Consider the following 26,424-nt stretch of genomic DNA (forward strand, 5'->3'; position numbering starts at 1 on the left):
ATGTTATAACATATTACACATTACAAATTTACAATTTACAACCCTGAATTTTTACTATCGTGCATCGTTGTGTGTTTTGGCGGCAGGGCAGTTGTGGTGGCTTTTCTCTCCGTTGTGTGCATGTAGCTTACTGAAATTTTTTAAGCCATTTCGTTTTTTTAACTCAAGGTATCAACTTTTGTTCTAGGTATTAAACATTTAAACATAATAGATTTTAAATAAAAATGATTTATATAAAACTTAATTTTCTGTTCTTTTAATTATCAAAGAATGGCGAAAGTTCACATTGTTGATGTCAAAGTGTTAAACAACCCCTGCCCTTTTTTTAGTCCATTTCAATTTGAAATCGTTTTCGAATGTATCGATGAAATTCCAGAAGGCAAGCTCTTAAATTGTTTTTCAGTTATTTCTCTCTTTTAACAACAAATTTTCATCTTGGTAGATCTGGAGTGGAAGTTAACATATGTTGGATCAGCTGAGAGTGCAGCACATGACCAGATTCTAGACACAGTAGTTGTTGGCCCAGTCCCAGTTGGAAAGCACAAATTTGTATTTCAAGCAGACCAACCAGATCCTGAAAAAATACCTGTAGCTGATGCAATTGGAGTCACCGCAGTCTTACTTACATGCTCGTATAAAGAGCATGAATTTGTTAGAGTGGGGTATTTCGTCAACAATGATTATATTGATCCTGAGCTCAAGGACAATCCACCAGCTGTACCTCAGTTTGATAAGGTAATTTTTATTGATTGAATTGAATTTTCTTCTCATTAAGCAATATTTTGTTGTTAGATGACACGGAACATTCTGGAAGAGCCAAGAGTAACGCGATTTAAAATCGACTGGGGTGGCGAAGCTTGTGAAGCAACCAATGAAATGGAAACCGAGACTCAAGTTGAAATGCGTGAAAACACCGAGAATAGTCTCATGGAACCTCCACTCAAATCCTACATTCACAGCGAATCGAGCCACAGCACTATGGAAGTAGTATAATATCTTCATTTCCTTTCTTTGCACTCCAGTGTCTGAAAACTCGCCTGTTCCACTGTTTTCAATTAATTTGCGTGCTTATGTAAAATGTTTTCTCTTGAATTAGGAAAATTCTTTTGATTAATATACGTTTCTGTAAAATAATTATTAGGCGTCACAAGCGACTAAAAATAGCTTCCTATTCTCTGCAATTAGAAGAAGAAAGGACAGAATAGTAACTACCGAGTGCCATTTCAGCATGAAGGCATGAATTTCATAGAGAAACAGGCAGCTTCGTAACGTTTTGCAGCTTTCCCTTTCTGCTATCACGCAAACGTTCTATGTAAACGATGGGATTAGGCTACAGTCATCCTCTTTTACGCCAGAATTCAACAATAAGTACTTTCCTTCTATGGTTTAATGTAGCAGTACCCGTGTACTCAGCTATAAGTTTTCACTTTCCTTTTCATACCATTTCGGCTAATCATCTTGATCTTGAACTCCTAAATCCTTTTGTTCTTTCAGTGAAAGTTTGGTTCCCCTCAAGCAGTTGCAGCTTGACGTATTTGTTGTCGATGAGCACTTGGCAATATTGAGGTTGATCATTTAAGCCTCACATTGATACGGTTGACGAACTCAGCCACGGTAGTTGATTGTTGATACTTTCTCGTCACCTTTGTTAAAGAAACAAGACACATCATTTCTATTAAATGAAACGTCATCCGTCACACCCGAGGTTTTTTCTACGGGCAAAAGAATTTAACGAAATTTTTCTTTTACTACATTGACAACAATGAAACTAATTCTCGTTGTTTAGCATCTTTCAGTTTTTAGTTAGTTCGCAGTGTTGTCCTTTTACACCGACCATGACGTTAGCGAAAGTCCCATTTGCGGTGATAGAATCCTGGCCCCCTTCCTGCGTCCTCTCAAATTAAATGGGTATGTATGGCTATCTAAGGAAAACTCGACTATTCCACATTGTAACAAACGTCGCATTTCTGCTAGTGGCAAGAAACTAATTAACAGTAATTCATGATTCGGCTAGATTGCAATGTCCGAACAAGAAAATTTCTTTTTCACTAATTTCATAAGTTGCGTCGTAAGATTTATTGGCAAACTGCGTAACAGTTCTTTGAAAGACATTAAAAGGGATTGACTGTTTTTTTTTTACTCAAAAATTATGAGGCACCTGCGCTCACGTCGACCGTAAAGAATCAGGAACAAACGTTTTACCCATTAGTATTTACAAAAGCACATGGTGAAACTTTCGAGCTGTCCGGATACGAAAAACTCAAGTTTGCCTGTTTAGACTTGAACGGAAATGTTTTTGGTATAAAGGACTGTTGATGCTTTCCCACGAGGAAAAAGATTGGCATTTTTCGTCACAAAAAAAAACTGAGATTAGAAAGCATGGTAAGGATACGCCCTACACTGTCGCACAGTGAAAAGGCATCCATCCAGCATGATTGTAATCACACGCATGACCATTCTAGTACTCGTAATTGAAATTGACATGCATAACTTAAAGGAAAGTCACATTCGCGGAAAATTTTTTCAAATCAAAGAAAATACCGGACGTTATTTTGTTCACCATTTCTACGTCTCCCTCGGTGTGTCCCCACGTCAATTGGTACCTCCAAAGAATTAAAAGGTTGACCTCCTTCTGAAGCTCTGCGTCGAGCCACGATTTCTAGATTTTTACATACCTCACACCTTGCTCCCACACTTAATTAACACTTTTCTCTATTTATTGAACCAATAAAACTAGGCATTACCTCTTACGAACTGCATTCTAGCACAAACAAATATTGGTTGGGAAAGCATTCTTGCTTTTAGGGTTGCTATGGGGTCGCATGTTTGATGTTAAAAAGAAATTTTTCAAATGTAACGCTATTTCTCATTTTCTCACAACTGAGAAATATTTAGCAGGTCGTTCTGCTTCGAAGCTTAGTCGCACAAGCTCTCGCAACAATGCTTAAGAAAGACGGAGTATTGCATATGCTTTTTAACTATGTAATGTGTTGATTCAGTAGGCTAGTTCACAAACGGATGGCTATTAAATATTGAAATGTTTTTAGCCAACCAAACAACCGTCGTTATTAGAGTAAGTTTGCAACAACGACAAAAATAATTAAAAAAAAAAAATAATAATGCAATCGCTCATCGGTGACCGACTGGAAAAGGTATTTGTGCTATAATGCAATGATCACCTATCATTGTCCCCCGATGACCACCTAAATTTATAAGCATGATCAGCTATCCGTTTAAGGGGTTGCTATTACAAAAAAAACGAAACGGCGATTTATTTGCGAAAGTATTGGCAAACAAACGCCAAGTTGGCCGACATCTGACTGCTAATTAAAGTGACCCGATATTTTATTCTGAACACTTCGCGTATTACTTATTCAAATTTAGATTGTAATGAACTGGACTAGGAAATTTAGGGATCCAGGATTGAAAGGAAAGAAAGATTTTTAAAGAGCCGGCATCGCCTGCAGTTATGCAGACGATGTGGTAGAAGCTCTTTAAATACAAACATGTGGTCCTATAAAGTTTCGCATTTTGTTATGCGAAGATCATTTAGTACAAGTTCTATTTCAAAAGCTAGTTTAGATTTGATGACATTAGATGAAAAGAAGAGTCCAGGTCGTCAGGAGCTTTGTTTTGATATTCTCTACGGCATTCACCCAATCAGTTGTGCAATCGAAGCTAAACGTCGTTCTATTGAGACTGTCTTCTATCGGAGAGACTTGCTGAACCACAGTGTACGAGCAAAAGAAATTATCGAGCGATGTTGGACAGCAAACGTTAAAACTCAAGTTCTTCCGCAGAGCAAGATTAACAATATTGCGCCAAAAGGAAAGCCAAATCAAGGGCTACTTGCTAAAGCTACCCGTTTATACTACGTACCCACCCCTTGTACACATCAATTGATTGAAGATTCACTCTCAGACAAAAAATCTTCCCAATCACCAGTGTGGCTATTGCTCAATGAAATCCAGGATCCTATGAACTTTGGCTCAATCCTGAGGTCTGCTTATTTCATGGGATGTGATAGGATCTTTGTCAGCTCTCACAAAAGGTAAGGGTAACAAGTTTTAAAATTTAATCATTAACATAATCATTCTTTATATTATATGTTATTATGTATTTGTTGGACATATGTAGCTGTTCATTGACTCCAGTTGTCAGTAAAGCAAGCTCTGGGGTAATGGAGTTAATGCCTGTCTATTCAGTCAATAACCCATCTCAGTTCTGCCAAATTCTCAAGGAGTCCAAATGGGATGTTGTGGGGACTGGTTCACACATTGATGAACTAAATGAAAAGTCATCAGTCTGTAGTCCTGTCTGTTCATTTTTTCGAAAAAATCCAACCCTTATCGTATTGGGTAAAAGTTTTAATCAGCAAGCATTACGTCGTTTTGTTGAGGTTGACCATATTTTTTTTCTCTCATTAAAGGTAATGAAGGGCAGGGGTTACCTAAGGAACTTGTAGCGCTGTGTACCCACCAGCTTTACATCGAAGCTCGGCCTAACCTGAATAAAAACATAGATTCAATGAATGTATCTGCTGCTGCAGCAGTTATATTGCACACCATTCTCAATGGCAGTGATCGCAGCTAATCCGGAATTCCATCGTATTTTGCCATTCGTTCAGCGACATGAGGTGAAAGCTGGCCTTTTTCAACCGCCTTTTCGTTTTCGTTAACAATGCTGCAGGGTACTTTGGCGTGTTCCCATCTAACCTAGGTTCTCACTCGTTCTTTCTTTAACATTTCATTCTATTTGTGTACGTGACAAAGGCTAGGTCTCAACATTGATTACGCTGATTTTAGGAAGATTTGCATTTTGAACGGATTGTGGTACTGGCAAACACTATAGATTACTATCCATTAAAAATAGGATATTCAAGAGTATTTCGTTTATAGTAGCAGGAGCTGAACGAGTCGCTATGAAGGGGACTTTTCGATGGAAAATAAGTGTTCTGTTGTTGACGGTGATCGTATTCGTGTTCCTGAATAACTGTGCGGACGCCGCGGTTGTGGGAGAGCGGATACCAGACAGCACCAAGGATCCCAGTCTCCACTCAATTCATAACATTGTCAAAAGACATTGGAAACTGCATAATGATAAACAGTATGGAGATGGTAGTTTAAAGAAATTTTTCTTCATGCTTAAGATCATTCTAACACTTTTTGGTAAACACTAAATAACAGTGTCTTTTTGTTTGAAGTAATGTTTATTGTGTGTGCCCAACCATTAACCTCATTTCTCATACACTAGAATTATATCAGAAGCCCTGAAAGCCTGAACTCATGTTTTGTTCCATCTATCATCTATGTATTTAAATGGAAAATTTTAAAGAAACACAAAACAACCCCAATTCAATAAAACTGAGTTAATAACTTAAAACTGGGTCTTAAAAAAACACTGCAAGTGTTGAAAATACATATAAGTGTGAGATTTGATCACATATGTGATGGTTATCTTCACCTCCTCTTTTTTTTATCAATCTTTCGTCGGCTGTGCTGTCCAGAATGTTTGGGGCCTGCATTTGTTGGACTACCATGTTCAGAACCAGAATCTTCGCTGTTTTCATCCTAGTGACCAAATTTTAATTTCAGATACGTTAATGTCACAATTACTCATTCATTTACCTTGGAATGATTTTCGGAAATCTCAGGTCCAAAAATCGCCGCGCCTATGCATACTAATTGGAAGATTGCTCCAAAAAAGAGTCCATATCTTAAAAAGAGATCAAATGTTGTTTCCTCCACATCCATCATCGCGGCCTACACAAATCACAGGGAAAAAATCAAACATCATCAGCGAGATTTAAGAATAACAAAGCAATTCTAAGGGTAAATATCACAAGAAGAAAACGTACCACCATGTTTAATGACAGAAGAGTTTCTGACATCTAGAGGTGGATATCGAAAACCAAAATTTAAAAAAGAAAACGTGGTTTTGCAACTAACAAGTCCTTGACTTTATTGTTGCTTAACCATACAAATGCGTCGTCTGCAACTCGGTAATGGTTATGGATGGTAATCTTTTTCCAGCTGATTTCTAAAACCAAATTAATTTTGATTTCCGAGGGAGTAAATCAGAAAAAAATGTCATTTCTTCGCTCAAGTATGAAAAAGGTAACTATTTGCTGTTGCGAGCTTTGAAAGAAATATATTTTTAGAGCGTAAATCTCATTTAGCTCTACTAACCCAATATAGCATGTGATAATAGATTATTCAAAAATTTCCGTCCAAGTAATTTTCCAACTTTTCCAAATTGAAATTGGACTGAGAAACGGTTAACCAAGACAGATTCATATAAAATATGTTGTAATCCTTAGCTGTTAGAATGTATCATCACAACCTAACTTCTTTTTTAAGATGGTGCCAGCATATTTTCGTTATTATTCTGCTGAGGTGCCAAAAGCTAACACACCAAACCCTAAAGCAGCTGCTGCAGCAAAAGAGAAGCCTCCAGCTAAAGAACCAGGTACTATTTCTTTAATATTCATGTGAATTATAAAAGTAAAGTTTCTTTTTAGTTGTAGGTCCTGGAGCATCAAAACAAGGACCATATAAAAACCCTGAATACTTCACATACAACATAATGTCTCACTATGACATTGAAAAAGATATGAAGCCCTTCAGAATTCCCCAGCCATCAAGCCTGAAGAAGTAAAGATGACAAGTACAACAACTTCATTGTTTAGAAGTGTATTAAGCATTTGGTTCTCTTAGACAAATCATTAAAACTAAAGGTTATTTACAAAGACTAATGATTCAATTGATCTGATTTGTACCGCACTTGAGTTTAGATCGAAGTCCTTAGGATCTTTGGCCTAGATCTGTTGGCATTACAGTATGAAGTAACTGAAAACTAAAGAATTTTTACTATCAAATGTTTGCAAGTTAGTTGGACATTTTCAGCAATGTAAGTGCATCAGTGATGAGTTCTGGAGCATCTAAACAAAATATTTATAGAAATCCAGGATATTTCATGTTCAACTGCTTTTCATGATACTGATGAGAAGGTTCTGCAAACATTCAGACTTCCCTAGTCAGAAAACAGGCATTGATAATTAAAGAAAGTATTTGAAATGAATGTTTAGAATTCTTTTTCTATTTGGTTCTAATATGGGCAAATCTGAACTGATTAGGTATAAGAAGAAATCAAGTAAATGCATTAGGGTTGGTTTTTTTTTTTTTTACTAATTTTTCATTATTTGGTTATTTCACTGGGATTTGGGTTTATCTTCAGGAAGTCCTGGGGTCACCTTGCGGAATACAATCAAAAACAGGGCCGCGGCTGCTGCCAAAACTTCTAATACTATAAATATTGCACGCCAGTTGTACAACTGAGCCACATAACTACAAGGTAACCCGGACAATATTGCTCCCACTAAAAGGAAAAAAGGGAATATAAAATGGTTTTACCTAATGCTTGAAATTGTTTCGATTACCATTAGCTGCTAGCGCAACAACTGCATGCGCCGTTCCACTCAAGTGAGAAGGATAGGACTCTGAAGCGACTATTCCATATATTGCAATGCAAGCGTACAAACACGCCCCTAAACCGAATCCTATCACAGTAAGGAAAAACTGTAAGAAATTTAACATTAATTTTGTAAATTAATCCGTTAAAAATGTAATTTAATTGCTTAACCTGAGAGGTATGTGTCGTAACGAAAGTGGTCAAAACAAATAAGAATCCAGCAACTCCGGCCATAAACCATATGGCTGCAAACATCCGAGGATTACCAGCTGTTTTTTTACCCCACTTAAATAAAGGAAAATAATAGCTCGTTCTGTAAGTGAATCATAGTAAAAAATATTTAAATCGGACTTTTTTCTTAAGCCAATCGGTTACGTATCCAGCAGCGATTCCTCCGAAGAAGCCCCCCGTTTCTACTGCACTGATAAAACCGCTTCCTGAATGGCAGTAAAATAAAATATTTAGATGCTTACTGCAACAAAATAGAAAAATGCTAATTTCTACCGGTGAATGCTGAATGGCCCAGGTCTTCAATCAAATACATTTGCCCCCATTCGGTTACACTTGTTTTGGCAGCGAAAACGACCAAATAAACGGCAGAGACGAGCCACAAGAAGGGCGAGTGAATGAGATCTCTCCAAGTCAACTGGTTAGCCGTAGATTTCCCATCAGTTTTCTTCTTTGTAGCTTCTTGAGTAAAGTCTTTGTTGAACCCAGCTTCGATTGGACTATCACGTAACATTAAAGCAACACAAATTGCGCTGGTCAGGGTAACTCCACCTGTAGATTAGTTAAGAACTCAATGGTGGCTGACTCAGAATTGATATTTTATTTGAAGTATCATACCAGACACAACAAGACTAGCTCTCCAGTCAAAATGTTCAATTACCCATGTGGCCAAGAAAGGACAGAGGGATCCTGAAACATTAGAAGAAGCAGAAAGGGCGCTCCAAAATGTACCAAACTGTTCAGGACTAAACCACTAAAAAAAGGAGATACATTTACATATTTTAATCCTACAATAACTCATAATTTTCATACTGCTTTTTACTTTTTTGAGCAATTTAGCACAAGCTGGCCAACCAGCTCCTTGAGCAAAACCATTTAAAAACCATAAGGCAGCAAACATTGTTAATGACGAAGATGTTGAGAATAACACAGTTGCTCCTCCACTGAGCACTAAACCTGTTACAGAAATAAGGGCAAATCTAGATGCAATAACAGATAATGAAAACTTATGAAAAACCAGAACCTGAGAAAAATAACCATTTGGCACTTATTTTGTCTGATAAAACACCCCCTAAAAATTTGCTAATGGCATAGGCTGTATTTTGGCTGCTTGATATGGTTCCTGTATGGTGAAACAATTAATTTAGATGTATATACCTGTTTGACTATAAGATAAAGTAAAAAGGTAAATTAGTACCTGCAGCACTTTTATCCAAAAGACCATTCTTCATCAAATTAGGTAAGGCAAACGAGACTGGCAAGAAACGAAATATTAGGTACACCCATAATATAAATGTAGTCTATCTTTGTACCGCTTTTTCGGTTATACGTATATGATGCATATCCAGCAAATAAAACCGCAAATGTTGTTAACTGTGTCCGCCAAAACCCACTCGTTGAAGTAGCGTCTCTAGACATTTTGATACTGAATCCTCATCGACTTTCGGGTAGTAACTGAACAACTGATACTATAACACCAGGAAGGAAAACAAACTGATCTGACGAGCTAGATGGTAACATGACCTTGACAGCAAATGGTAAACAACAACAACCTGTTATGAATACGAATCCAAGCTGGTCACGTCTCAGCAACAACAATTGCAATTCAGAAAAGTAGTTTCACTTTTTACACGTCGGCTGAAGATTTATTATTTTGTTACGTTGAACATTCTTCTTTTTCTTAATTGAATTAAAGAAATTTTATAATTGCGAGTTCACGATACTTTTTAATTTAAAGAAATGTTTCCTCGTTTGTCGTTTCGTTTTAGACCAGTTAAACTTCCGACCCGGCAACATTTAGAAACTGAATAACTGTCTGCTGGTTTTCAGAAAAATGGCCGAGAATTTGAAAATGTAATATTGTTTACCATATTTTGTGCTAATTATGTCTCCTTTGCTGTAATTGTTTTAATATTTTGTGATTTCTTAGCCTTGTAGTGGGTGACGTAGAGGGTCAATATGATGTCTTGTTTAATCGGGTCCGAACTATAAATAAAAAATCAGGCCCGTTTGACATGCTGGTAAGACTGAATATTCCGCAATATTCCGATCAATGAAAAGCTTATTTTTTATTTATATTATTTGCGTATCCTCAATAAATCACAACTTTGATCAATTAAGCTATGTGTAGGTGATTTCTTTAGCAGTGATCCTGCTGCGGAAGCTCAACTAGAATCATATAAATTGGCAGAGAAGCAGGGTATGTATTCACTTTGTATTATGTGGCAAGTATTATGAGTTTTTTATTTTTTATTTTAAAGTTTATTATTATTATTATTTTTTATTCTAGTTCCCATTCCAACATTAATTTTGGGGCCCTCTAAACAAGAGCATTGTCGTTATCTTCAAGATTTGAAAGGATGTGAAGTTTGCACAAATTTGACTTACTTAGGTCAGATCTATTTATGTACCTTCCACAGAGTTTTTTTCAGCATTTTTATGTGTAGGTGATTATGGAGTGTTCACTGGAAGTAGTGGTCTAAGGATGGTGTATGTTAGTGGCAAACAGCAACTTCTCACTAAGCCAAATGAAATTGGTTTTACTATGGAAGCCATAAAATCAATTGAAGTTCAAGTTGGGAACAGCTCTACAGGGGTAGACATATTGCTCACGTCACAGTGGCCAAAAGGTGTTGAAAATTTGGCAGCACCATTGGTATGTATTCTCTCCTTTATTTTCTAACACAAGTTCATCGTAATTTACCCTTGTTTGTTAGGATTGCGGGAATAGTGAAAAGTTCGGATCTTCTTTGATTTCGCGATTGACCCAGAAGATTAAACCTAGGTACCACTTTGTAGGATCGGAAGGAGTATATTACGAACGGTTTCCGTATAGGTATAAGAACCTTGTCATTTTCCGCGCATAGAAAAATCACTGTTGGTTGTGAATCTAGGAACCACGAAGTTTTGCAAGAAAAGACTCATCATGTTACTCGCTTTATTGCATTGGGCAAAGTCGGCAATGCAAACAAGCTCAAATGGATCTATGCATTTAATATAGCCCCTATGGCTAATATGTCAGCATTGAAACTTAATGAACAACCAGCCAATACAACTTCCTGTCCATACCTTAACACGCTGGAAGAGGAAGAAACGGAGGCTCGAAAGGCAAGTCCGATTGCAGAAGCTACACAATTTTGCCTATGGATTTAAACTAATTGGTAGCACACTGACAACAGGAAGCGCTAGGAAATCAATATTTCTATGATGTCAGTGCCGATGTCATGTCTGGAAACACTCGGGGTAACAAACGCAGACAAAATAATCAGGGTCGACCTCCACGACCACCGCCTAAACCAATGGGTAAAATTTATAATACATACAAACGAAAATTTCCTCTACCTATCAGCTGTTCTCGTCAAGGTCCTTGCTGGTTCTGCCTGTCCAGCCCCGAAGTGGAAAAACATCTGGTGATCAGTGTGGGCGAACATGTGAGTAGAATTTAGTTTGTTTTCCGACATGATTAATAGTAATAAGGTATCTTTCTTAATGTATTCTCTTATAGTGCTATGTAGCCATGCCTAAAGGTCCATTAGTACCTGAACACGTGCTAATTTTACCAATCGGTCACTACCAAAGCATCATTGAATTACCAGAAGAAGTCTTGGAAGAAGTCGAAAAATATCCTTTTTCATATTATCTTATTAGTTATAAACATTTAAAATTCGTTTAAAGAGAATCCTTAACCACTTCTGTACGTTTAAAGTGGCCATCCAGAAAGCTTTAAAAGCGAAAGGTAAAAGCGTGGTCTTCTTCGAAAGGAGCTTCAAATCTCCTCATTTGCAAATCCAATGCATTGCCGTACCGAGTGAAAAAGAAGATCTCGTAAAAGAAGTTTTTGTTGAAATGGCTGCTATGCAGTCTATCAATTTGGACGAGCTACCGCCTCACGCAGAACTTCGCCAGGTTGTACCTGCTGGAAAACCGTACTTCTTCTTGGAGCTACCCAAGAAAGAGCGCTTTGTCTGCCACATACAAGGTCGTTTTCCTTTGCAATTCGGTCGCGAAGTGCTATCAAACAAAGATTTACTCAACTGTGTTGACCGGGTAGATTGGAAAAATTGCCCGTCCTCAAGAGATCAGGAGGTTAAAGAAACAGCACGTTTTCGACAGCTGTTTCAACCTTTTGATTTTACTTTGTAATCCCTTTTATTTCTACAGTAAATGATGAAACAAAAAAACAAAGAGGAAAGTGTTAAAAACTCACGATCACGCATTTTCTGTGCTCATCTCTCCTATTTCAGTAAATGAAAGAATGTTTAAAATGACACCCCCAAATAAGTACATGCATTTCCTTTTACGAGTTTTATTTCTTTTGCCTTTGCAGTTTCAGATTTATGCTAGTAGGATGAACTGTTTCAAATCGTATTGATATTGAAAGCATAGCCTTCTATTGTAATAATATTAATAATCTAAATTAATTTGTTATAGAATGCTATGAATCTTTGATTGAAAGACAATGGAGAATGTCTCAGTACAGTTTACAGTACGTCACCAACTCTGACGTCACCAACTCACCACGCCAAAACGTTATTTGTGTAATTTTGGCAACGTCGAGACTCTGTATGAATAAGAAACAATATGAAATCACCTTTTTTTTCTGCAAGGTTGGTGTGGTCTCTGGTGTAGCCTATTTGCGACAGATGTGTGAGAAAAGTAAGACGTAATAATATTCTGGATGATATACATTTTGACTTATTATCTCAACTCGTGTCAGCGTTTTGTATTTTTCATTACAACTTTATCTTCAGAGGATTCATAACTTAACTGTAACCCAGACCATCTTGGAACTCAAATGTTGAAAGCCATCATGAGTAAGCATACTGATATCTTGTGTCGTGCTGTTGTCTTAAAGTTTTGAAAATATTTGAGGCACATCATGTATTTTTTGTGACTTTTGAATTACATTAACAGTGGCTGTAGTAGACTGCTTGTTGCTTCTAAACATTGAAGCAACAAGTGCTAAACAAGGGTATAGAAAACAAGCAATGATATTGAAAATAGTAGAACTAAAGGGAAATTCAAAACGATCTAATGAGACCTAAATATTGACAACAAATAAAAAGAAAATTCATATCTTGAATTCAGTCTCACACAACAGGTCATCTTAAAAACACTTCATCCTCGTAATCGTTGTCAACCGTTGAACGTTGTCGTTTATTGTTTCTCACATCCTCTTTGGGAACATCCTCCTCCCAATACTGGACTCCTGAAGGAAGCTCATCTTCTTCCCGCCGTGTCCTATAATATTCATCGACATGATTCAACCATAATTTTTCAGTATTCTTGCATAAAACTTACTTTTTCATTCTGCTGTACCAGATAATAACCCCAATAGCAGCTCCGACAATCAGCCCGCACGCCACGCTGGTTAAAATAACTAGGGATTTCATTTTTTGACTTTTCTCTTGTGCATATTCTAAAGTAAAGGGTTAGGATAAATGAAACAATTGCGACTAACTGTCTTTATCTAAACATTACTATCGTGAAGGACAATGTCCATTTGGCAGATCGCTATTGTTTGACTGGAAACATCACCGTGAAATCGAGCGTAGACGGCATAACCAGTATAGCCCTCGAGGTCTACATTTTCACTTTCTCCTATACAACTTACTGTGACCATAACGTCATTTGCGGTGCCTTGATACTCTCCGCACTTGTGCAAAATAGGTCTGGTCAAACCTTCATCCAGAAATCGAATTGCAATAGCAACTGACACATCGACGTTACCTAGAAATCAGATTTAAAATATTTTGCATGTTTCCTTAGTAGTCTATCTTTTTTGCATACCACTTCCGGTAAAATGTAGCTGAACCTTTATTAGAAAACATGGCATAATTACTCTAATTGATTTTTGGTTAAACAAATTTTATTTTTAGCCTACCTTTCGTATTTTCCTGGCTTCTCCCAGTCCCCGTTGCACCATCGAGTCTCTTAAATTCTTTAGAACTATGCAGGTTGTCTTGTTGACATTTTCTGGAAGTTCAGTCACTTTTACGTTGACCATTTTTTTTTTAAGGTAAGAATGAAGATCATTGTCACTTTGGATTTAAAAATTTTAATATCTGATGTGTACCTTGTATTATTTGAGCGTAGGCTAAGGAGACAAAGCAGCAGAATTGAATTAAAAAGTTAACCGTCATGCTGATGAAAAACCGTCATGTCCCAGACTGAAAACAAAAGAAAACAAGAAAAAAAAAAGGAGATAAAAAAGAAACAGCGGAAGGAAGCTCTGATACCCTGACATAGGTAAGAACAATTCTCACTGATAGACCGTTAGTGGATCGTTATTGATAACGGATGTTATCTGAGATAGGCAACGCAGAGTAGATAGCGTCGCGTATAGCAACCGTTTGTAATGTATACCTTTGGATCCCACGTCCCAATGTGCTACATATTCATTCAACATTAGAGAGTATTCATGGGTTCCCGTAACATTAAAGACATTTGACAATGACTGACGCTAAAAATACCTTCTTGTGTTAAAGTCTCTTGCTGATTTAAAACCTTAGCGGACGGCGTACGAAGTTTCGAGAATTGATTTAACTTAACCGCAAAATGCAGTCGAAATAATGATTCGAATTTTCCGCGTATAGCACCTGTTTTAAACGTTCATTTTTTTTCATAAATTACTTTTGTTCTAACAGGAAATGAATCCAAATGTCCAAATAGGACTTGCGTGGATCGGTCATCAGGCAAAATTCCTACTCTTATTTCAGCGATATCAGAGAAACGGCATGCAAATTCTCAGACGAGCTAATGTTAAATCGGGTGCATACCAGAGAACATAAGAAAAAATGGTTTCGCAAGAGGAAGTGTATTTAGAGGTCGTCGATGTTTTAAAACGCCGTGACTGATGAAAATAGGAAAGGAAATTTCTTTATTATCTGAAACTTGAAACACGTATGGGTGTGGAACTTATAGAACGCTTTCAACATCACCAGAATCTATTTTTGTGCCGACGTAGAAAAAGTGTTGGGAGAGCAACGCCTCACGGACGCCATATAGCAACTGTACAGAAAGAGGTCAGCGTCATCACCCTTTGGTCTCGCAACGGATGCGAAGCTCTTCATTTCACGTCTCCTAGAAATTTTGAAGAAATATTTTGAAAGCAGCCGGATAAATACAAAGAGTCTAAAAAGAATGTCTGAGCATTTCCCCTGTGCCAAATGCCAAGTTCCATCCACTAATTGTTGCTCAAAGTGCCGTGCCGTGTATTACTGTTCCCGAGATCACCAGAAAGCTGACTGGGCAAATCACAAGACATTGTGTGTTCCGCATTTCAAGGTTTGTGACATACTGCCAAGTTTTCACGCGTGCTCTTTCAAACTGTGTTTTCTTCTTTGACGTTTTACAAGTTAGTGGAAAATTTATTTCAATTATTTAGATTGAAGAATCAGAAAATGAAGGTCGTTATTTGGTTGCTAAGCGTTCCATAAAAGCCGGTGAAATCATCCTGCAGGAACCACCGCTAGTACTCGGTCCTAAACTTCAAACCTCACCTCTTTGTCTCGGCTGTTACAAGCCTATAAGTGGCACATACAGGTAAAAGGTGCAAAGCTTCTCTTATTTATCTTGTTCATGGATCTATATCTCTAACAGATGTTCACGTTGTAATTGGCCTATGTGCTCGGCTGTTTGCGAAGAATCGGACTTCCATCGAAATGGAGAATGTCAAATGATTGAACCTGCACTGGTGGCCAACTATCTCTGCCCAGGAAACATCAATAATCTAGTGTATCAATGCATTACTCCTCTACGCTGCCTGTCGCTGTTGGCTAAAGATCGGCAAGTTCTGGACAAGCTCGTTTCCCACATGGAACAACGCAAGGGAACAGACATCTACCGACTAGTAGAACAAAACATTTCCAGTTTCCTACGTCAACGACTGAAGCTCACCCAGTATGATTCTGAACACATCCAGCGGGTTTGTGGCATTTTGGAGACAAATTGCTTCGACATCCGGATTCAGGAACGCGTCAGTATTCGAGGACTTTACCCGAAGGCGTCATTGATGAACCACGAATGCGTGCCTAACACAAGGCATGTTTTTGATCCAGCTGATTTCCAGATAAGAGTACTTGCCACGAGAGATATTAGAGCGGGAGAAAAAATCAGTGCAACCTATACGCAGATCTTTTGGAACACCATAGATCGGCGATTGCATCTCAAAACCTCAAAGCACTTTTGGTGTCAATGTAGTCGATGCGCAGATCCAAGAGAATTGGGAACATTATTGAGCGCCCTAAAATGTACAGACTGTGGAGGTATGATTGTCAGCAAGAATCCACTAGATCAATTCGCAAGCTGGGAATGCAGTGGATGTGGGTTGGCGCAAAGAGTTGAAAATGTGAAAAGGTTCCATGACTCCGTCCGAGCAGAGTTGAAACAAATTGCTCAGCTGGCACGGAGTCGTCCGGAGCTCCTGGAAAATTTTATTGCAACGTATTCGGGAGCTATTCATCCCGGTAGCTGTCACGTGATCGAGGCCAAATATGCCATCATTCAACTTTATGGGAATGCATCACAACTTCTCTATGATGGTTTTTATTTAGATCGTTCTTCTATTCGTTTTCGTTGGCTTGATATTTAAACCGTTCACAAGCAGCAGCAAGCAACTACATGCCTGGATCAAAAATCGCTTTGCATGTCGACCTTTGCAACTCGAAAGTAGTATGATTTAAAAATCTATTTCAAAGCTTCACTAATGCTTCTTTTAGGCAGATTTTTATATAATTTGGCTTCCAAATTGATGGTTTATTTTGATTTTAAGATTTAAATGAAGAACAGATTGGGAGGAAGTTGGAATACTGCAATCAACTCCTGAAATTGGCGGATTTCATCGATCCTGGCTTAAGTCAGTTAAGAGGTCATTTGCTGTTTGAACTGCAATCTGCTATGGAGAACAAAGCCATCCGCAGCTTTAAGCGCGATTCTGCTCAGTTTAAAGTATCACAAATTTTCCGTATAGTTTTTCAAGAATTATACGAAACAATTGTTTTAATGCTTACCAGGAATTTGTTAAGAAGGCAGCGGATCATCTGATGGCATCTTCAGGAATCCTACGTCATGAAATCCATTGGGTGGATATCCTGGAGCAGCGACGATTAGCTCTCGAAAACATTTTAAAAGCATTTTGACTTGGTTGAAGCATAGCAAGCATATAAGCACCTTATGATGACAAATTTACTTCTGCGATAGAGAACTTAAATCTTTTCAAATATTATTATCTAAAACGTACATCGTTAAACTTTATAGGTATTCTGAATTCATCTGTTAGCCGGATATGGAATGCATATAATGAATATAGTAAAACGCCATTAAAGCTGATACCTACCCACATTTAATGTATATTTCAGTTCTTGCCCACCATTAAGTTCACGACATCTTTTTTGTTTTTTAATTACAAGAAGAAGTTAGGATACACAATTGAAATTAACTGCACACAAAACAATGTGTGATGCTGTTCAATGTGTTAAGTGTGGCTAGTATCATCTTTCGATTTAAAACTAGGGGCCCTCACTCCGTTCAGGAAGTTCCCGATAGGGTACGGCCTGGTCGCCAATTCGCCATAATATCTCGGAAAACGTTTGCTCTTCCGGCAAAACAGACTCCGTATACATGTCCTATGAGGCGTGCGCTAATCATCAACGCCTTCATCCCGCCTTCCCACTTTTGTCAAAATCGGCCAAAAATGACATCTCTTGAAATTCTCCAAAAATCAGACGGTATAATCGAAATTGAACTCTGATTTCGATTTAGTAATTGGTTTTCTCGTTAAACCAGCCGTTTCAAAAATTAACGAAACAGTGCTGTTAGCGCAACAACTTAATTTAGGGTTTTTAAGGATTAAATCAAAAACTATAAGACCAATAGGAAAAAAAACCTGATTTTCGTGATTTTCATTCAATTTTGATTCGAATTCATTTATTTTAAGCAAAATTTGAAATTTGGCCAAAAATGAAAAAGTGGGAAGGGTATAGCCTTCCCACTTTTGTCAAAATCTACCAAAAACGACATCTCTTGAAATTCTCCAAAAATCACACGGAATAATCGAAATTGAACGCTGATTTCGATTTAGTTATTGGTTTTCTCGTTAAACCAGCCGTTTCAAAAATTAACGAAACAGTGCTGTTAGCGCAACAACTTAATTTAGGGTTTTTAAGGATTAAATCAAAAACTATAAGACCAATAGGAAAATAAACCTGATTTTCGTGATTTTCATTCAATTTATATTATAATTCATGTATTTTAAGCCAAATTTGAAATTTGGCCAAAAATGAAAAAGTGGGAAGGGTATTGCCTTCCCACTTTTGTCAAAATCTACCAAAAACGACACCTCTTGAAATTCTCCAAAAATCACACGGAATAATCGAAATTGAACGCTGATTTCGATTTAGTAATTGGTTTTCTCGTTAAACCAGCCGTTTCAAAAATTAACGAAACAGTGCTGTTAGCGCAACAACTTAATTTAGGGTTTTTAAGGATTAAATCAAAAACTATAAGACCAATAGGAAAATAAACCTGATTTTCGTGATTTTCATTCAATTTTGATTCGAATTCATGTATTTTAAGCAAAATTTGAAATTTGGCCAAAAATGAAAAAGTGGGAAGGGTATAGCCTTCCCACTTTTGTCAAAATCTACCAAAAACGACATCTCTTGAAATTCTCCAAAAATCACATGGAATAATCGAAATTGAACGCTGATTTCAATTTAGTTATTGGTTTTCTCGTTAAACCAGCCGTTTCAAAAATTAACCAAACAGTGCTGTTAGCGCAACAACTTAATTTAGGGTTTTTAAGGATTAAATCAAAAACTATAAGACCAATAGGAAAATAAACCTGATTTTCGTGATTTTCATTCAATTTTGATTCGAATTCATGTATTTTAAGCAAAATTTGAAATTTGGCCAAAAATGAAAAAGTGGGAAGGGTATAGCCTTCCCACTTTTGTCAAAATCTACCAAAAACGACATCTCTTGAAATTCTCCAAAAATCACACGGAATAATCGAAATTGAACGCTGATTTCGATTTAGTAATTGGTTTTCTCGTTAAACCAGCCGTTTCAAAAATTAACCAAACAGTGCTGTTAGCGCAACAACTTAATTTAGGGTTTTTAAGGATTAAATCAAAAACTATAAGACCAATAGGAAAATAAACCTGATTTTCGTGATTTTCATTCAATTTTGATTCGAATTCATGTATTTTAAGCAAAATTTGAAATTTGGCCAAAAATGAAAAAGTGGGAAGGGTATAGCCTTCCCACTTTTGTCAAAATCTACCAAAAACGACATCTCTTGAAATTCTCCAAAAATCACACGGAATAATCGAAATTGAACGCTGATTTCAATTTAGTTATTGGTTTTCTCGTTAAACCAGCCGTTTCAAAAATTAACCAAACAGTGCTGTTAGCGCAACAACTTAATTTAGGGCTTTTAAGGATTAAATCAAAAACTATAAGACCAATAGGAAAATAAACCTGATTTTCGTGATTTTCATTCAATTTTGATTCGAATTCATGTATTTTAAGCAAAATTTGAAATTTGGCCAAAAATGAAAAAGTGGGAAGGGTATAGCCTTCCCACTTTTGTCAAAATCTACCAAAAACGACATCTCTTGAAATTCTCCAAAAATCACACGGAATAATCGAAATTGAACGCTGATTTCGATTTAGTAATTGGTTTTCTCGTTAAACCAGCCGTTTCAAAAATTAACGAAACAGTGCTGTTAGCGCAACAACTTAATTTAGGGTTTTTAAGGATTAAATCAAAAACTATAAGACCAATAGGAAAATAAACCTGATTTTCGTGATTTTCATTCAATTTTGATTCGAATTCATGTATTTTAAGCAAAATTTGAAATTTGGCCAAAAATGAAAAAGTGGGAAGGGTATAGCCTTCCCACTTTTGTCAAAATCTACCAAAAACGACATCTCTTGAAATTCTCCAAAAATCACACGGAATAATCGAAATTGAACGCTGATTTCGATTTAGTAATTGGTTTTCTCGTTAAACCAGCCGTTTCAAAAATTAACGAAACAGTGCTGTTAGCGCAACAACTTAATTTAGGGTTTTTAAGGATTAAATCAAAAACTATAAGACCAATAGGAAAATAAACCTGATTTTCGTGATTTTCATTCAATTTTGATTCGAATTCATGTATTTTAAGCAAAATTTGAAATTTGGCCAAAAATGAAAAAGTGGGAAGGGTATAGACCAAGATCGGATGCTGAGTTGCCAAGGCTGAATTCCGACCTGCGGTATTTGTCCTCTCGGGCCCTATAGGAGGGAAATGAAAAATAATATATTTAATTAAGTTGTAGTTAGTTTTATTACAAAATCTTTTGGAATCGTGTGCTATACCTCTGTGCTGATATAATACAAAAAATTTTATCTCCAAAAAAGCTGTTATTTTTCCAGGAAACTTTTTGAAAGGTACTTGTTTACAATGTACCGTAGCAGACGTAAAGTGATTGACTGTGACTAGTGGCTGTAGTGTCAAACTGTTTTCGTTTTTTATGTCATGAGTAGTGTAGTTTGTGATGTCAGTAATGAGTTATTTGACACAATTAGTCTTTTTCAGTTATCTGATTATGCTAAAGGACTTATTCATAAGGAAAAAGAAATTTACTTAGAAAAACGTCTGCTTCTTGTTCTACAGTTGTAATACGGGGAGGGGGTGTTGTGGAAAGGTAAACAAGTACCTTTCAAAAAGTTTCCTGGAAAAATAACAGCTTTTTTGGAAATAAAATTTTTTGTATTATATCAGCACAGAGGTATAGTACACGATTCCAAAAGATTTTGTAATAAAACTAACTACAACTTAATTAAATATATTATTTTTCATTTCCCTCCTATAGGGCCCGAGAGGACAAATACCGCAGGTCGGAATTCAGCCTTGGCAACTCAGCATCCGATCTTGGTCTATAGCCTTCCCACTTTTGTCAAAATCTACCAAAAACGACATCTCTTGAAATTCTCCAAAAATCACACGGAATAATCGAAATTGAACGCTGATTTCGATTTAGTTATTGGTTTTCTCGTTAAACCAGCCGTTTCAAAAATTAACCATACAGTGCTGTTAGCGCAACAACTTAATTTAGGGTTTTTAAGGATTAAATCAAAAACTATAAGACCAATAGGAAAATAAACCTGATTTTCGTGATTTTCATTCAATTTTGATTCGAATTCATGTATTTTAAGCAAAATTTGAAATTTGGCCAAAAATGAAAAAGTGGGAAGGGTATAGCCTTCCCACTTTTGTCAAAATCTACCAAAAACGACATCTCTTGAAATTCTCCAAAAATCACACGGAATAATCGAAATTGAACGCTGATTTCTTTTTAGTAATTGGTTTTCTCGTTAAACCAGCCGTTTCAAAAATTAACGAAACAGTGCTGTTAGCGCAACAACTTAATTTAGGGTTTTTAAGGATTAAATCAAAAACTATAAGACCAATAGGAAAATAAACCTGATTTTCGTGATTTTCATTCAATTTTGATTCGAATTCATGTATTTTAAGCAAAATTTGAAATTTGGCCAAAAATGAAAAAGTGGGAAGGGTATAGCCTTCCCACTTTTGTCAAAATCTACCAAAAACGACATCTCTTGAAATTCTCCAAAAATCACACGGAATAATCGAAATTGAACGCTGATTTCGATTTAGTAATTGGTTTTCTCGTTAAACCAGCCGTTTCAAAAATTAACGAAACAGTGCTGTTAGCGCAACAACTTAATTTAGTGTCAAAATCGGCCAAAAATGACATCTCTTGAAATTCTCCAAAAATCAGACGGTATAAACGAAATTGAACGCTGATTTCGATTTAGTCATTTGTTTTCTCTTTAGACTAGCCATTGAAAAAATTTACGAAAACAGTTCTGTTAGCGCACCAACTTCATTTATGGTTTTTAAAATGTAAATGAAAAACTATAAGACCAATAGAAAAATAAACCTGATTTCCGTGATTTTCATTCAATTCTGAATCTAAATCATGTATTTTACCACTCACTAATACTCATACTCTTCTTTCTTTTTACCAGGCTTCAGCATCACTCAGAGGATGACCAACATCAATGTTTCTTTTTACTTTCTTTGCAAGACACTTGTTGGTTTCAGACATCAATCCCTCTAATATTCCTGTCCACACAAAGCAGGAAAAGCTTCTTGGCTCAAGGGTCATCTCAAGCAAGTCCAAAGTCATAAACTTCCGAGAGAAGAATTTTTTTTACCGTCTAATACTATAAATAATAAAAATTTAGCTAATATTGTCACACGAGTTGTATTTGGACAAGAACAAACGAATACAACAAGTGATGACATCAATTCTAAACAATGGTTTAACTCAAACAAAAGGGATAACCATTACCAAAAGTTGGAGAAGCGTCTGAAGACCTCTTGGGAAACCAGGGAACTCCTCTTACGGAGCCCAGCTCCGGGAGCTCACCCGATGGAGACTCATCTAACGCAGATTCGGGGCAGCGTTTTATACCGTCGCGCGAATTACTCCCCTTCCGGACTGCATATCTGCGTATCTTTCTTAGAGCGGACTTCTCCCGATAATTTCTTCACCACGATCGCAGCGTTGTCCAAGGAGCGGATGACTCATCTCTGTGAAGAGATAACCAATCTCCCTTTTCACCCGCGACAATATCAACATGCCATAGAGTTGTATGTTAAAGCAAACTGCAAACTAAAAATACTGTTGATAGGTTTTTTTATGCCTATTTATACAAACCAGCATTGTTTAGTTCAGGATAGAAGGGCAGAAATTCTCAATATTTTCCATTGGAATGTTTTCTCTGGGATTGATGTATTCACGATGCACACTGTGTGTAAAGCTGCTGATAGTGACCATACCTGAAGAAACACATTAATAATGAAGGTGTGTGCAAAAGCAGAATCCTAGTGGTTGGCATGAAGATATGGCAAATTTATATCTAGTCGAAGAAAAACCATGGATATAAATTTAAAAATAACAGTAATTAAAATGCAACATGTGATAAACAAAAGATACGCTCAAAAAGTCTAAACTATTCTCAGATAGAATGTGTTGTTTACCGCTGACTAATTATATTGTTGCAATTGCACTGTTTGTTTGTCTCGAGTCACATGTAACTCATTCCACGGTTGGAGATGCAAGATTAATTGTTGAAGGAAAAAATACTGCTAAAACAAAACAAAGTCCTTGAGGCACTCAAGGACTTCACCTAGCTGCCAACAAAGTGAGACATTATGGCATGACTAATTGGATAATGCCTTAAATACCTTTATTAATCAATACGCTCACCAACGGAGCTTTGTTATTGTGCAACGCTCATCGAGGTGCAAACACGCGTACACTTCCAACGTGCGTGTCAAGATCTCGTCAAGTTGTCATTCATTAACTATACAATGCTGATCGAAATCGGCCTAACAATCGATCGATAAATTCAATATGTTGTAGACTCCTCCTCCCTTGAAGGCGTCGTCTATCGAAATCGCTACATGGCAGTACAAGTTGTTTATTTATTTGCTAAATAAACGGACAACTATTAAAAAGTGGATCAAACGGCGTTCCGTAGTTGCCCCTTTTTATGTAGACGACCATGATCGAAACAATGGAGCTCACACGGCCTGTGAAAAAACCTGTCCGTTGCCGGGCGACGCACAAAGCCTCGCCTTGAAAAATAACTTCGCGGCCTGATTTTTCCTTATCTTCATGACCGACGCGCCATCTCTCTGAAAAAAAATCTCCAGAAATGTCGAGTCGCTCTTAGATTGCTCCGCATTCCTTTATTGTTGAGCCGATAATTGACAGGACCCCTTCGTTAATCTCCGCGTTATCTCCTCTACAACACGACGTCAAGTTTTGCGACGCAGCATCTAAAATAAGAAAACGTATAAAGGATACGTACGAGACCCTGAAATCGACTCGAGTTGGCTGACTAAACTGCTCCACACTCCTTCGTCGTTCAGCCGATAAAAACGGGGACTCGACCGGGAGCTGCTGCGTTATTTCCTCTACAAATGGAGACCAATCTCAGCGGCACAGCATCTAAAAAAAAAAAACGAACGAAAGATTAGTGCGGACACCCCTGAAATCGCCGCGCCATCAGCGCCATCTCTGGGGTAAAGTCTCAGAAAAAGTGTCGGTCGATCCACCGGTCGTTGTAGAAAGGTAAGGGTGCCTGTATCAGGGGGTTGGGAAATGCGAGTTTTGATCAGTGCTGCCACGCCAAAAAACCCGGAATCCCCTGGAACCATGTAAAAAATCCCAATTTTCCCACATTTTCCGATTAAAAATCCCAAGGAAATCCTACCTTTTTTATTTATAAAATCCCACGTTTCCCGCCTGTTTTTTTGAAATCCCACCTATTTTCCCAAAATTTTATTTCAAAATATAAGTCTCTGACTCAGGGTTAAATTGTATTTTATTTATCGAGCGTTAAACTGTCTTGGTGAAACAAATGGCATAGAGGATATATAGGACATGGCACATGGGAGGGAAATTTCGCATCATATAAAACTAGTAAAAGGTCTATTGCACAAAACTTACAATGACTTAGAATCTGGAATGGTGGCATTGGATTTTACTTTAATAACGGCCTGGACTAATTCGTCGGTGATATTGACTTCATCAGCACTCTTATCATGAGCTTTTAACCAAGACTTTATTCTCATTAGACTAACTACGGTATCATCATCTATACTAGTTCTTTTGTCCGTTTTAGTATTGTTAAGTTCACTGAATTTTCTTTCTGCAATTACGTTACTAACGATTAAACTAAAAAGCATTGAAACGCAAACGCACAAGTTAGCGAAAGTGGCCTCGTGATTTGCAAAAACTTTTTGCCAATATTCTTCCGCAGGCAAGCGAAAAACTGCGGACTCAGTTAGAACCCCGAAAGCAGACGTAGGGAGTAGGGCATGAGCATTCCATTCTTTTTCAGTTTTTAAACGATCACAGAACTTATTTAAAACCGTAAATCTTTCAAATAATGCACTCAGTGTTCATGTTGCAATGTTGTCTTCAGTTAAGGATATTGCTTCATCATTTCTTGTAACGTAACAGTTTTGTGAAACTGTATCGACAATGGCAATGACTTCTTGTGTATCACTTGAACTGTTGACTTCAATGTTTAATGGTTGTTGTGCTGTTGAACTGTTGTTAACGACTTGATTCTTTTTAGTTTTGGAGAACATCTAAAGAAAATAGAAGAAAAAGATTCAAAATTTTGTCTTGAAAAAGTTACGAGTAGTCTATCTTTTGGCATAATGATTTACTTACAGGGTGCATAGGTTTAGGTTGACTGTTACTCCCTTTGCAAACATTTTGTTTACTCACTTCACATTCTTTACTGGTTGGTTTATTGGCCATTGTTTACATCACTTTCAAATTGAAACACAAAAAACTGTCGTCTGCACACTGAAGCACTGCGCAAGTGCGCAGTCATTTGGCAAGGTTGCCCAATAGCCAATAATATTTTTATTACTATTACTCAATAAGACAATAACACTTTTTATCACTAACTGGCCATTTGGCCAAACCCCAAAATAATTTATCTAATTATCTTCTACTTCTAAATCCCACCTTTTTTCAAAAATCCCAATCCCAGCCCATCCCACATTTCCACTTTTGGAAATCAAAAATCCCAGAAAGTGGGAACTTCCCACCAAAGTGGCAGCACTGGTTTTGATAGAATCCCTATCGGGAAACTATAGATGTCGTTTTACCGTGTCAAGCAGCCGTCAGTTGATGATTTTATATAATCACTCAACGGCTCTCGCCTCTCGGTGTTCGCGAAGTTCCCGATAGGTTTAAGAAAAAAAAAATCACACGGTATTATCAAAATTGAACACTGATTTCGCTTAAGTTATTGGCTTTCTCTTCAAACCCACGGAAAGCCAAATTACCCCCTAAATTTTCAGCACAACAAGGAGCACCATTATTTTTTTGTTGTTGTTGGAAATAATCATCAACAAGTAGCGTTTTTGGTAATCTTAAATTAGCAGGAGAAACCTAAAGTTGGAGGATGATACATTTGTTTCCTGTTACTAGTTTTGTAAAAACAAATGGTAAATTGGTAAAATGAAACAACATGTGACCTATTACTTTAAATAAATTGTTTTCAAAAGTAGAGATTGATTCCAAATCTTCAGTCTCCCAGGCAGACACCCATCCACAAAGCCATGGGTGATAAATGATCTTCACAGCGGGCACGACTGCGTTGTAAATTGGTATCACTTTTACAAAGCCAAACCGGTATAATGGCAATGGCATTTTTCAAATTTTATATATAGAATTATGTTGCTTCTTTGCTTCATTGGACAGCAGATTTAGATCACGTGTCTACTGTGAAAGAGATCATGTGTCTCAACGAAAATGGCTCATGCTCAAAGTAATTAACTAGTGAACTCTTTTTTGTATTTGTTGTTATTAACGATTGCTTGCATCATAATTTAAATATACTGTATTTGAAACAAGTCTTCGAGATTACAATTCCTCTTCAAGTATTGAGGTAAAAACCAAAAAACAAACAATAACAAACATTGCTAAACAGTATAAATTTTTATGGCAGAGCGCCAAATTCCCTTCCCTTTCTAGCATTTTCAAAAATTCTAGAATTTTTTTCCTTAGGATTAAGAAATTTCTGAAAAATGAGCTACTCTTTTAATATTGTTTTCTATAGAAATAAAAATATTTATGGCTGTAATTTAATTACATATTCCCTAAAATTCCAAAAAA

General features: G+C 36.9%; 8 protein-coding genes and 3 long non-coding RNA genes across 26 annotated transcripts; 6 read left to right on the forward strand and 5 right to left on the reverse strand.

The window, feature by feature from the left end:
* The first annotated feature begins 27 nt into the window (after window positions 1–27).
* Window positions 28–1,134, forward strand: LOC116925722 (histone chaperone asf1). 2 transcript variants are annotated; one of them, XM_032932465.2, is made up of 4 exons: window positions 28–187; window positions 270–379; window positions 443–735; window positions 793–1,134. In XM_032932465.2, the coding sequence occupies exons 2-4, from the start codon at window positions 271–273 to the stop codon at window positions 991–993; spliced, it is 603 nt and encodes a 200-aa protein (XP_032788356.1). In that variant the 5' UTR covers window positions 28–187; window position 270; the 3' UTR covers window positions 994–1,134. The 2 variants fall into 2 exon arrangements, with proteins under 2 accessions (XP_032788356.1, XP_045031357.1); XM_045175422.1 differs by having other exon boundaries at window positions 32–168.
* A 2,333-nt stretch (window positions 1,135–3,467) lies between these two features.
* On the forward strand, window positions 3,468–5,382 carry LOC116925718 (rRNA methyltransferase 1, mitochondrial). Of its 10 annotated transcripts, none has more exons than XM_032932453.2 (5): window positions 3,468–4,051; window positions 4,138–4,358; window positions 4,430–4,690; window positions 4,778–4,832; window positions 4,899–5,382. In XM_032932453.2, the coding sequence occupies exons 1-3, from the start codon at window positions 3,507–3,509 to the stop codon at window positions 4,591–4,593; spliced, it is 930 nt and encodes a 309-aa protein (XP_032788344.1). In that variant the 5' UTR covers window positions 3,468–3,506; the 3' UTR covers window positions 4,594–4,690; window positions 4,778–4,832; window positions 4,899–5,382. The 10 variants fall into 10 exon arrangements, with proteins under 10 accessions (XP_032788344.1, XP_032788350.1, XP_032788347.1 ...); XM_032932459.2 differs by having other exon boundaries at window positions 4,902–5,382; XM_032932456.2 differs by having other exon boundaries at window positions 4,430–4,636; window positions 4,773–4,832.
* LOC123473860 (protein anon-73B1-like) lies at window positions 5,191–5,988 on the reverse strand. Its single transcript, XM_045175424.1, has 3 exons — window positions 5,858–5,988; window positions 5,628–5,762; window positions 5,191–5,570 (listed from the first exon to the last, which is right to left on the reverse strand). Exons 1-3 carry the CDS (start codon window positions 5,888–5,890, stop codon window positions 5,460–5,462), a joined length of 279 nt encoding a protein of 92 aa, XP_045031359.1. The 5' UTR covers window positions 5,891–5,988; the 3' UTR covers window positions 5,191–5,459.
* LOC123473859 lies at window positions 5,974–6,750 on the forward strand. Its single transcript, XM_045175423.1, has 3 exons — window positions 5,974–6,116; window positions 6,360–6,468; window positions 6,521–6,750. Exons 1-3 carry the CDS (start codon window positions 6,015–6,017, stop codon window positions 6,655–6,657), a joined length of 348 nt encoding a protein of 115 aa, XP_045031358.1. The 5' UTR covers window positions 5,974–6,014; the 3' UTR covers window positions 6,658–6,750.
* Window positions 6,751–7,076: 326 nt separating this feature from the next.
* Window positions 7,077–9,392, reverse strand: LOC116925717 (glucose-6-phosphate exchanger SLC37A4). The gene is made up of 11 exons (XM_032932450.2): window positions 9,252–9,392; window positions 9,012–9,167; window positions 8,897–8,953; window positions 8,723–8,821; window positions 8,522–8,655; window positions 8,317–8,452; window positions 7,975–8,250; window positions 7,822–7,907; window positions 7,642–7,755; window positions 7,439–7,577; window positions 7,077–7,377 (listed from the first exon to the last, which is right to left on the reverse strand). Exons 2-11 carry the CDS (start codon window positions 9,115–9,117, stop codon window positions 7,211–7,213), a joined length of 1,314 nt encoding a protein of 437 aa, XP_032788341.1. The 5' UTR covers window positions 9,118–9,167; window positions 9,252–9,392; the 3' UTR covers window positions 7,077–7,210.
* LOC116925715 (CWF19-like protein 1) lies at window positions 9,390–11,998 on the forward strand. Its single transcript, XM_032932448.2, has 11 exons — window positions 9,390–9,552; window positions 9,629–9,719; window positions 9,820–9,898; window positions 9,989–10,090; window positions 10,146–10,354; window positions 10,416–10,534; window positions 10,593–10,806; window positions 10,878–11,001; window positions 11,062–11,129; window positions 11,204–11,319; window positions 11,397–11,998. The coding sequence occupies exons 1-11, from the start codon at window positions 9,533–9,535 to the stop codon at window positions 11,839–11,841; spliced, it is 1,587 nt and encodes a 528-aa protein (XP_032788339.2). The 5' UTR covers window positions 9,390–9,532; the 3' UTR covers window positions 11,842–11,998.
* A 566-nt stretch (window positions 11,999–12,564) lies between these two features.
* Window positions 12,565–13,916, reverse strand: LOC116925719. Its single transcript, XM_032932462.2, has 6 exons — window positions 13,775–13,916; window positions 13,583–13,689; window positions 13,489–13,513; window positions 13,180–13,428; window positions 13,000–13,117; window positions 12,565–12,939 (listed from the first exon to the last, which is right to left on the reverse strand). The coding sequence occupies exons 1-6, from the start codon at window positions 13,839–13,841 to the stop codon at window positions 12,801–12,803; spliced, it is 705 nt and encodes a 234-aa protein (XP_032788353.2). The 5' UTR covers window positions 13,842–13,916; the 3' UTR covers window positions 12,565–12,800.
* LOC116925716 (SET domain-containing protein SmydA-8) lies at window positions 13,812–17,040 on the forward strand. 3 transcript variants are annotated; one of them, XM_045175418.1, is made up of 6 exons: window positions 13,812–13,947; window positions 14,346–14,985; window positions 15,086–15,243; window positions 15,301–16,241; window positions 16,472–16,647; window positions 16,713–17,040. In XM_045175418.1, exons 2-6 carry the CDS (start codon window positions 14,842–14,844, stop codon window positions 16,836–16,838), a joined length of 1,545 nt encoding a protein of 514 aa, XP_045031353.1. In that variant the 5' UTR covers window positions 13,812–13,947; window positions 14,346–14,841; the 3' UTR covers window positions 16,839–17,040. The 3 variants fall into 3 exon arrangements, with proteins under 3 accessions (XP_045031353.1, XP_045031354.1, XP_045031356.1); XM_045175419.1 differs by lacking the exon at window positions 16,713–17,040 and adding an exon at window positions 16,307–16,371 and having other exon boundaries at window positions 16,472–16,612; XM_045175421.1 differs by lacking the exon at window positions 16,713–17,040 and adding an exon at window positions 16,307–16,368 and having other exon boundaries at window positions 16,472–16,612.
* Window positions 17,041–22,249: 5,209 nt separating this feature from the next.
* LOC123473861 lies at window positions 22,250–23,221 on the reverse strand. Of its 3 annotated transcripts, none has more exons than XR_006648181.1 (4): window positions 22,965–23,220; window positions 22,758–22,910; window positions 22,435–22,556; window positions 22,250–22,307 (listed from the first exon to the last, which is right to left on the reverse strand). It is a non-coding gene; the product is annotated as an uncharacterized LOC123473861 (long non-coding RNA). The 3 variants fall into 3 exon arrangements; XR_006648180.1 differs by having other exon boundaries at window positions 22,270–22,330; window positions 22,965–23,219; XR_006648179.1 differs by lacking the exon at window positions 22,250–22,307 and having other exon boundaries at window positions 22,498–22,636; window positions 22,965–23,221.
* Window positions 23,222–24,006: 785 nt separating this feature from the next.
* LOC123473862 lies at window positions 24,007–25,258 on the reverse strand. Its single transcript, XR_006648182.1, has 2 exons — window positions 24,967–25,258; window positions 24,007–24,881 (listed from the first exon to the last, which is right to left on the reverse strand). It is a non-coding gene; the product is annotated as an uncharacterized LOC123473862 (long non-coding RNA).
* A 183-nt stretch (window positions 25,259–25,441) lies between these two features.
* On the forward strand, window positions 25,442–26,163 carry LOC116925725. 2 transcript variants are annotated; one of them, XR_006648183.1, is made up of 3 exons: window positions 25,442–25,754; window positions 25,818–25,916; window positions 25,980–26,163. It is a non-coding gene; the product is annotated as an uncharacterized LOC116925725 (long non-coding RNA). The 2 variants fall into 2 exon arrangements; XR_004395690.2 differs by having other exon boundaries at window positions 25,818–26,163.
* The last annotated feature ends 261 nt before the right edge of the window (window positions 26,164–26,424 follow it).

Source organism: Daphnia magna, linkage group LG6 (assembly GCF_020631705.1).
Source record: "Daphnia magna isolate NIES linkage group LG6, ASM2063170v1.1, whole genome shotgun sequence".
Classification (NCBI taxonomy): domain Eukaryota; kingdom Metazoa; phylum Arthropoda; class Branchiopoda; order Diplostraca; family Daphniidae; genus Daphnia; species Daphnia magna.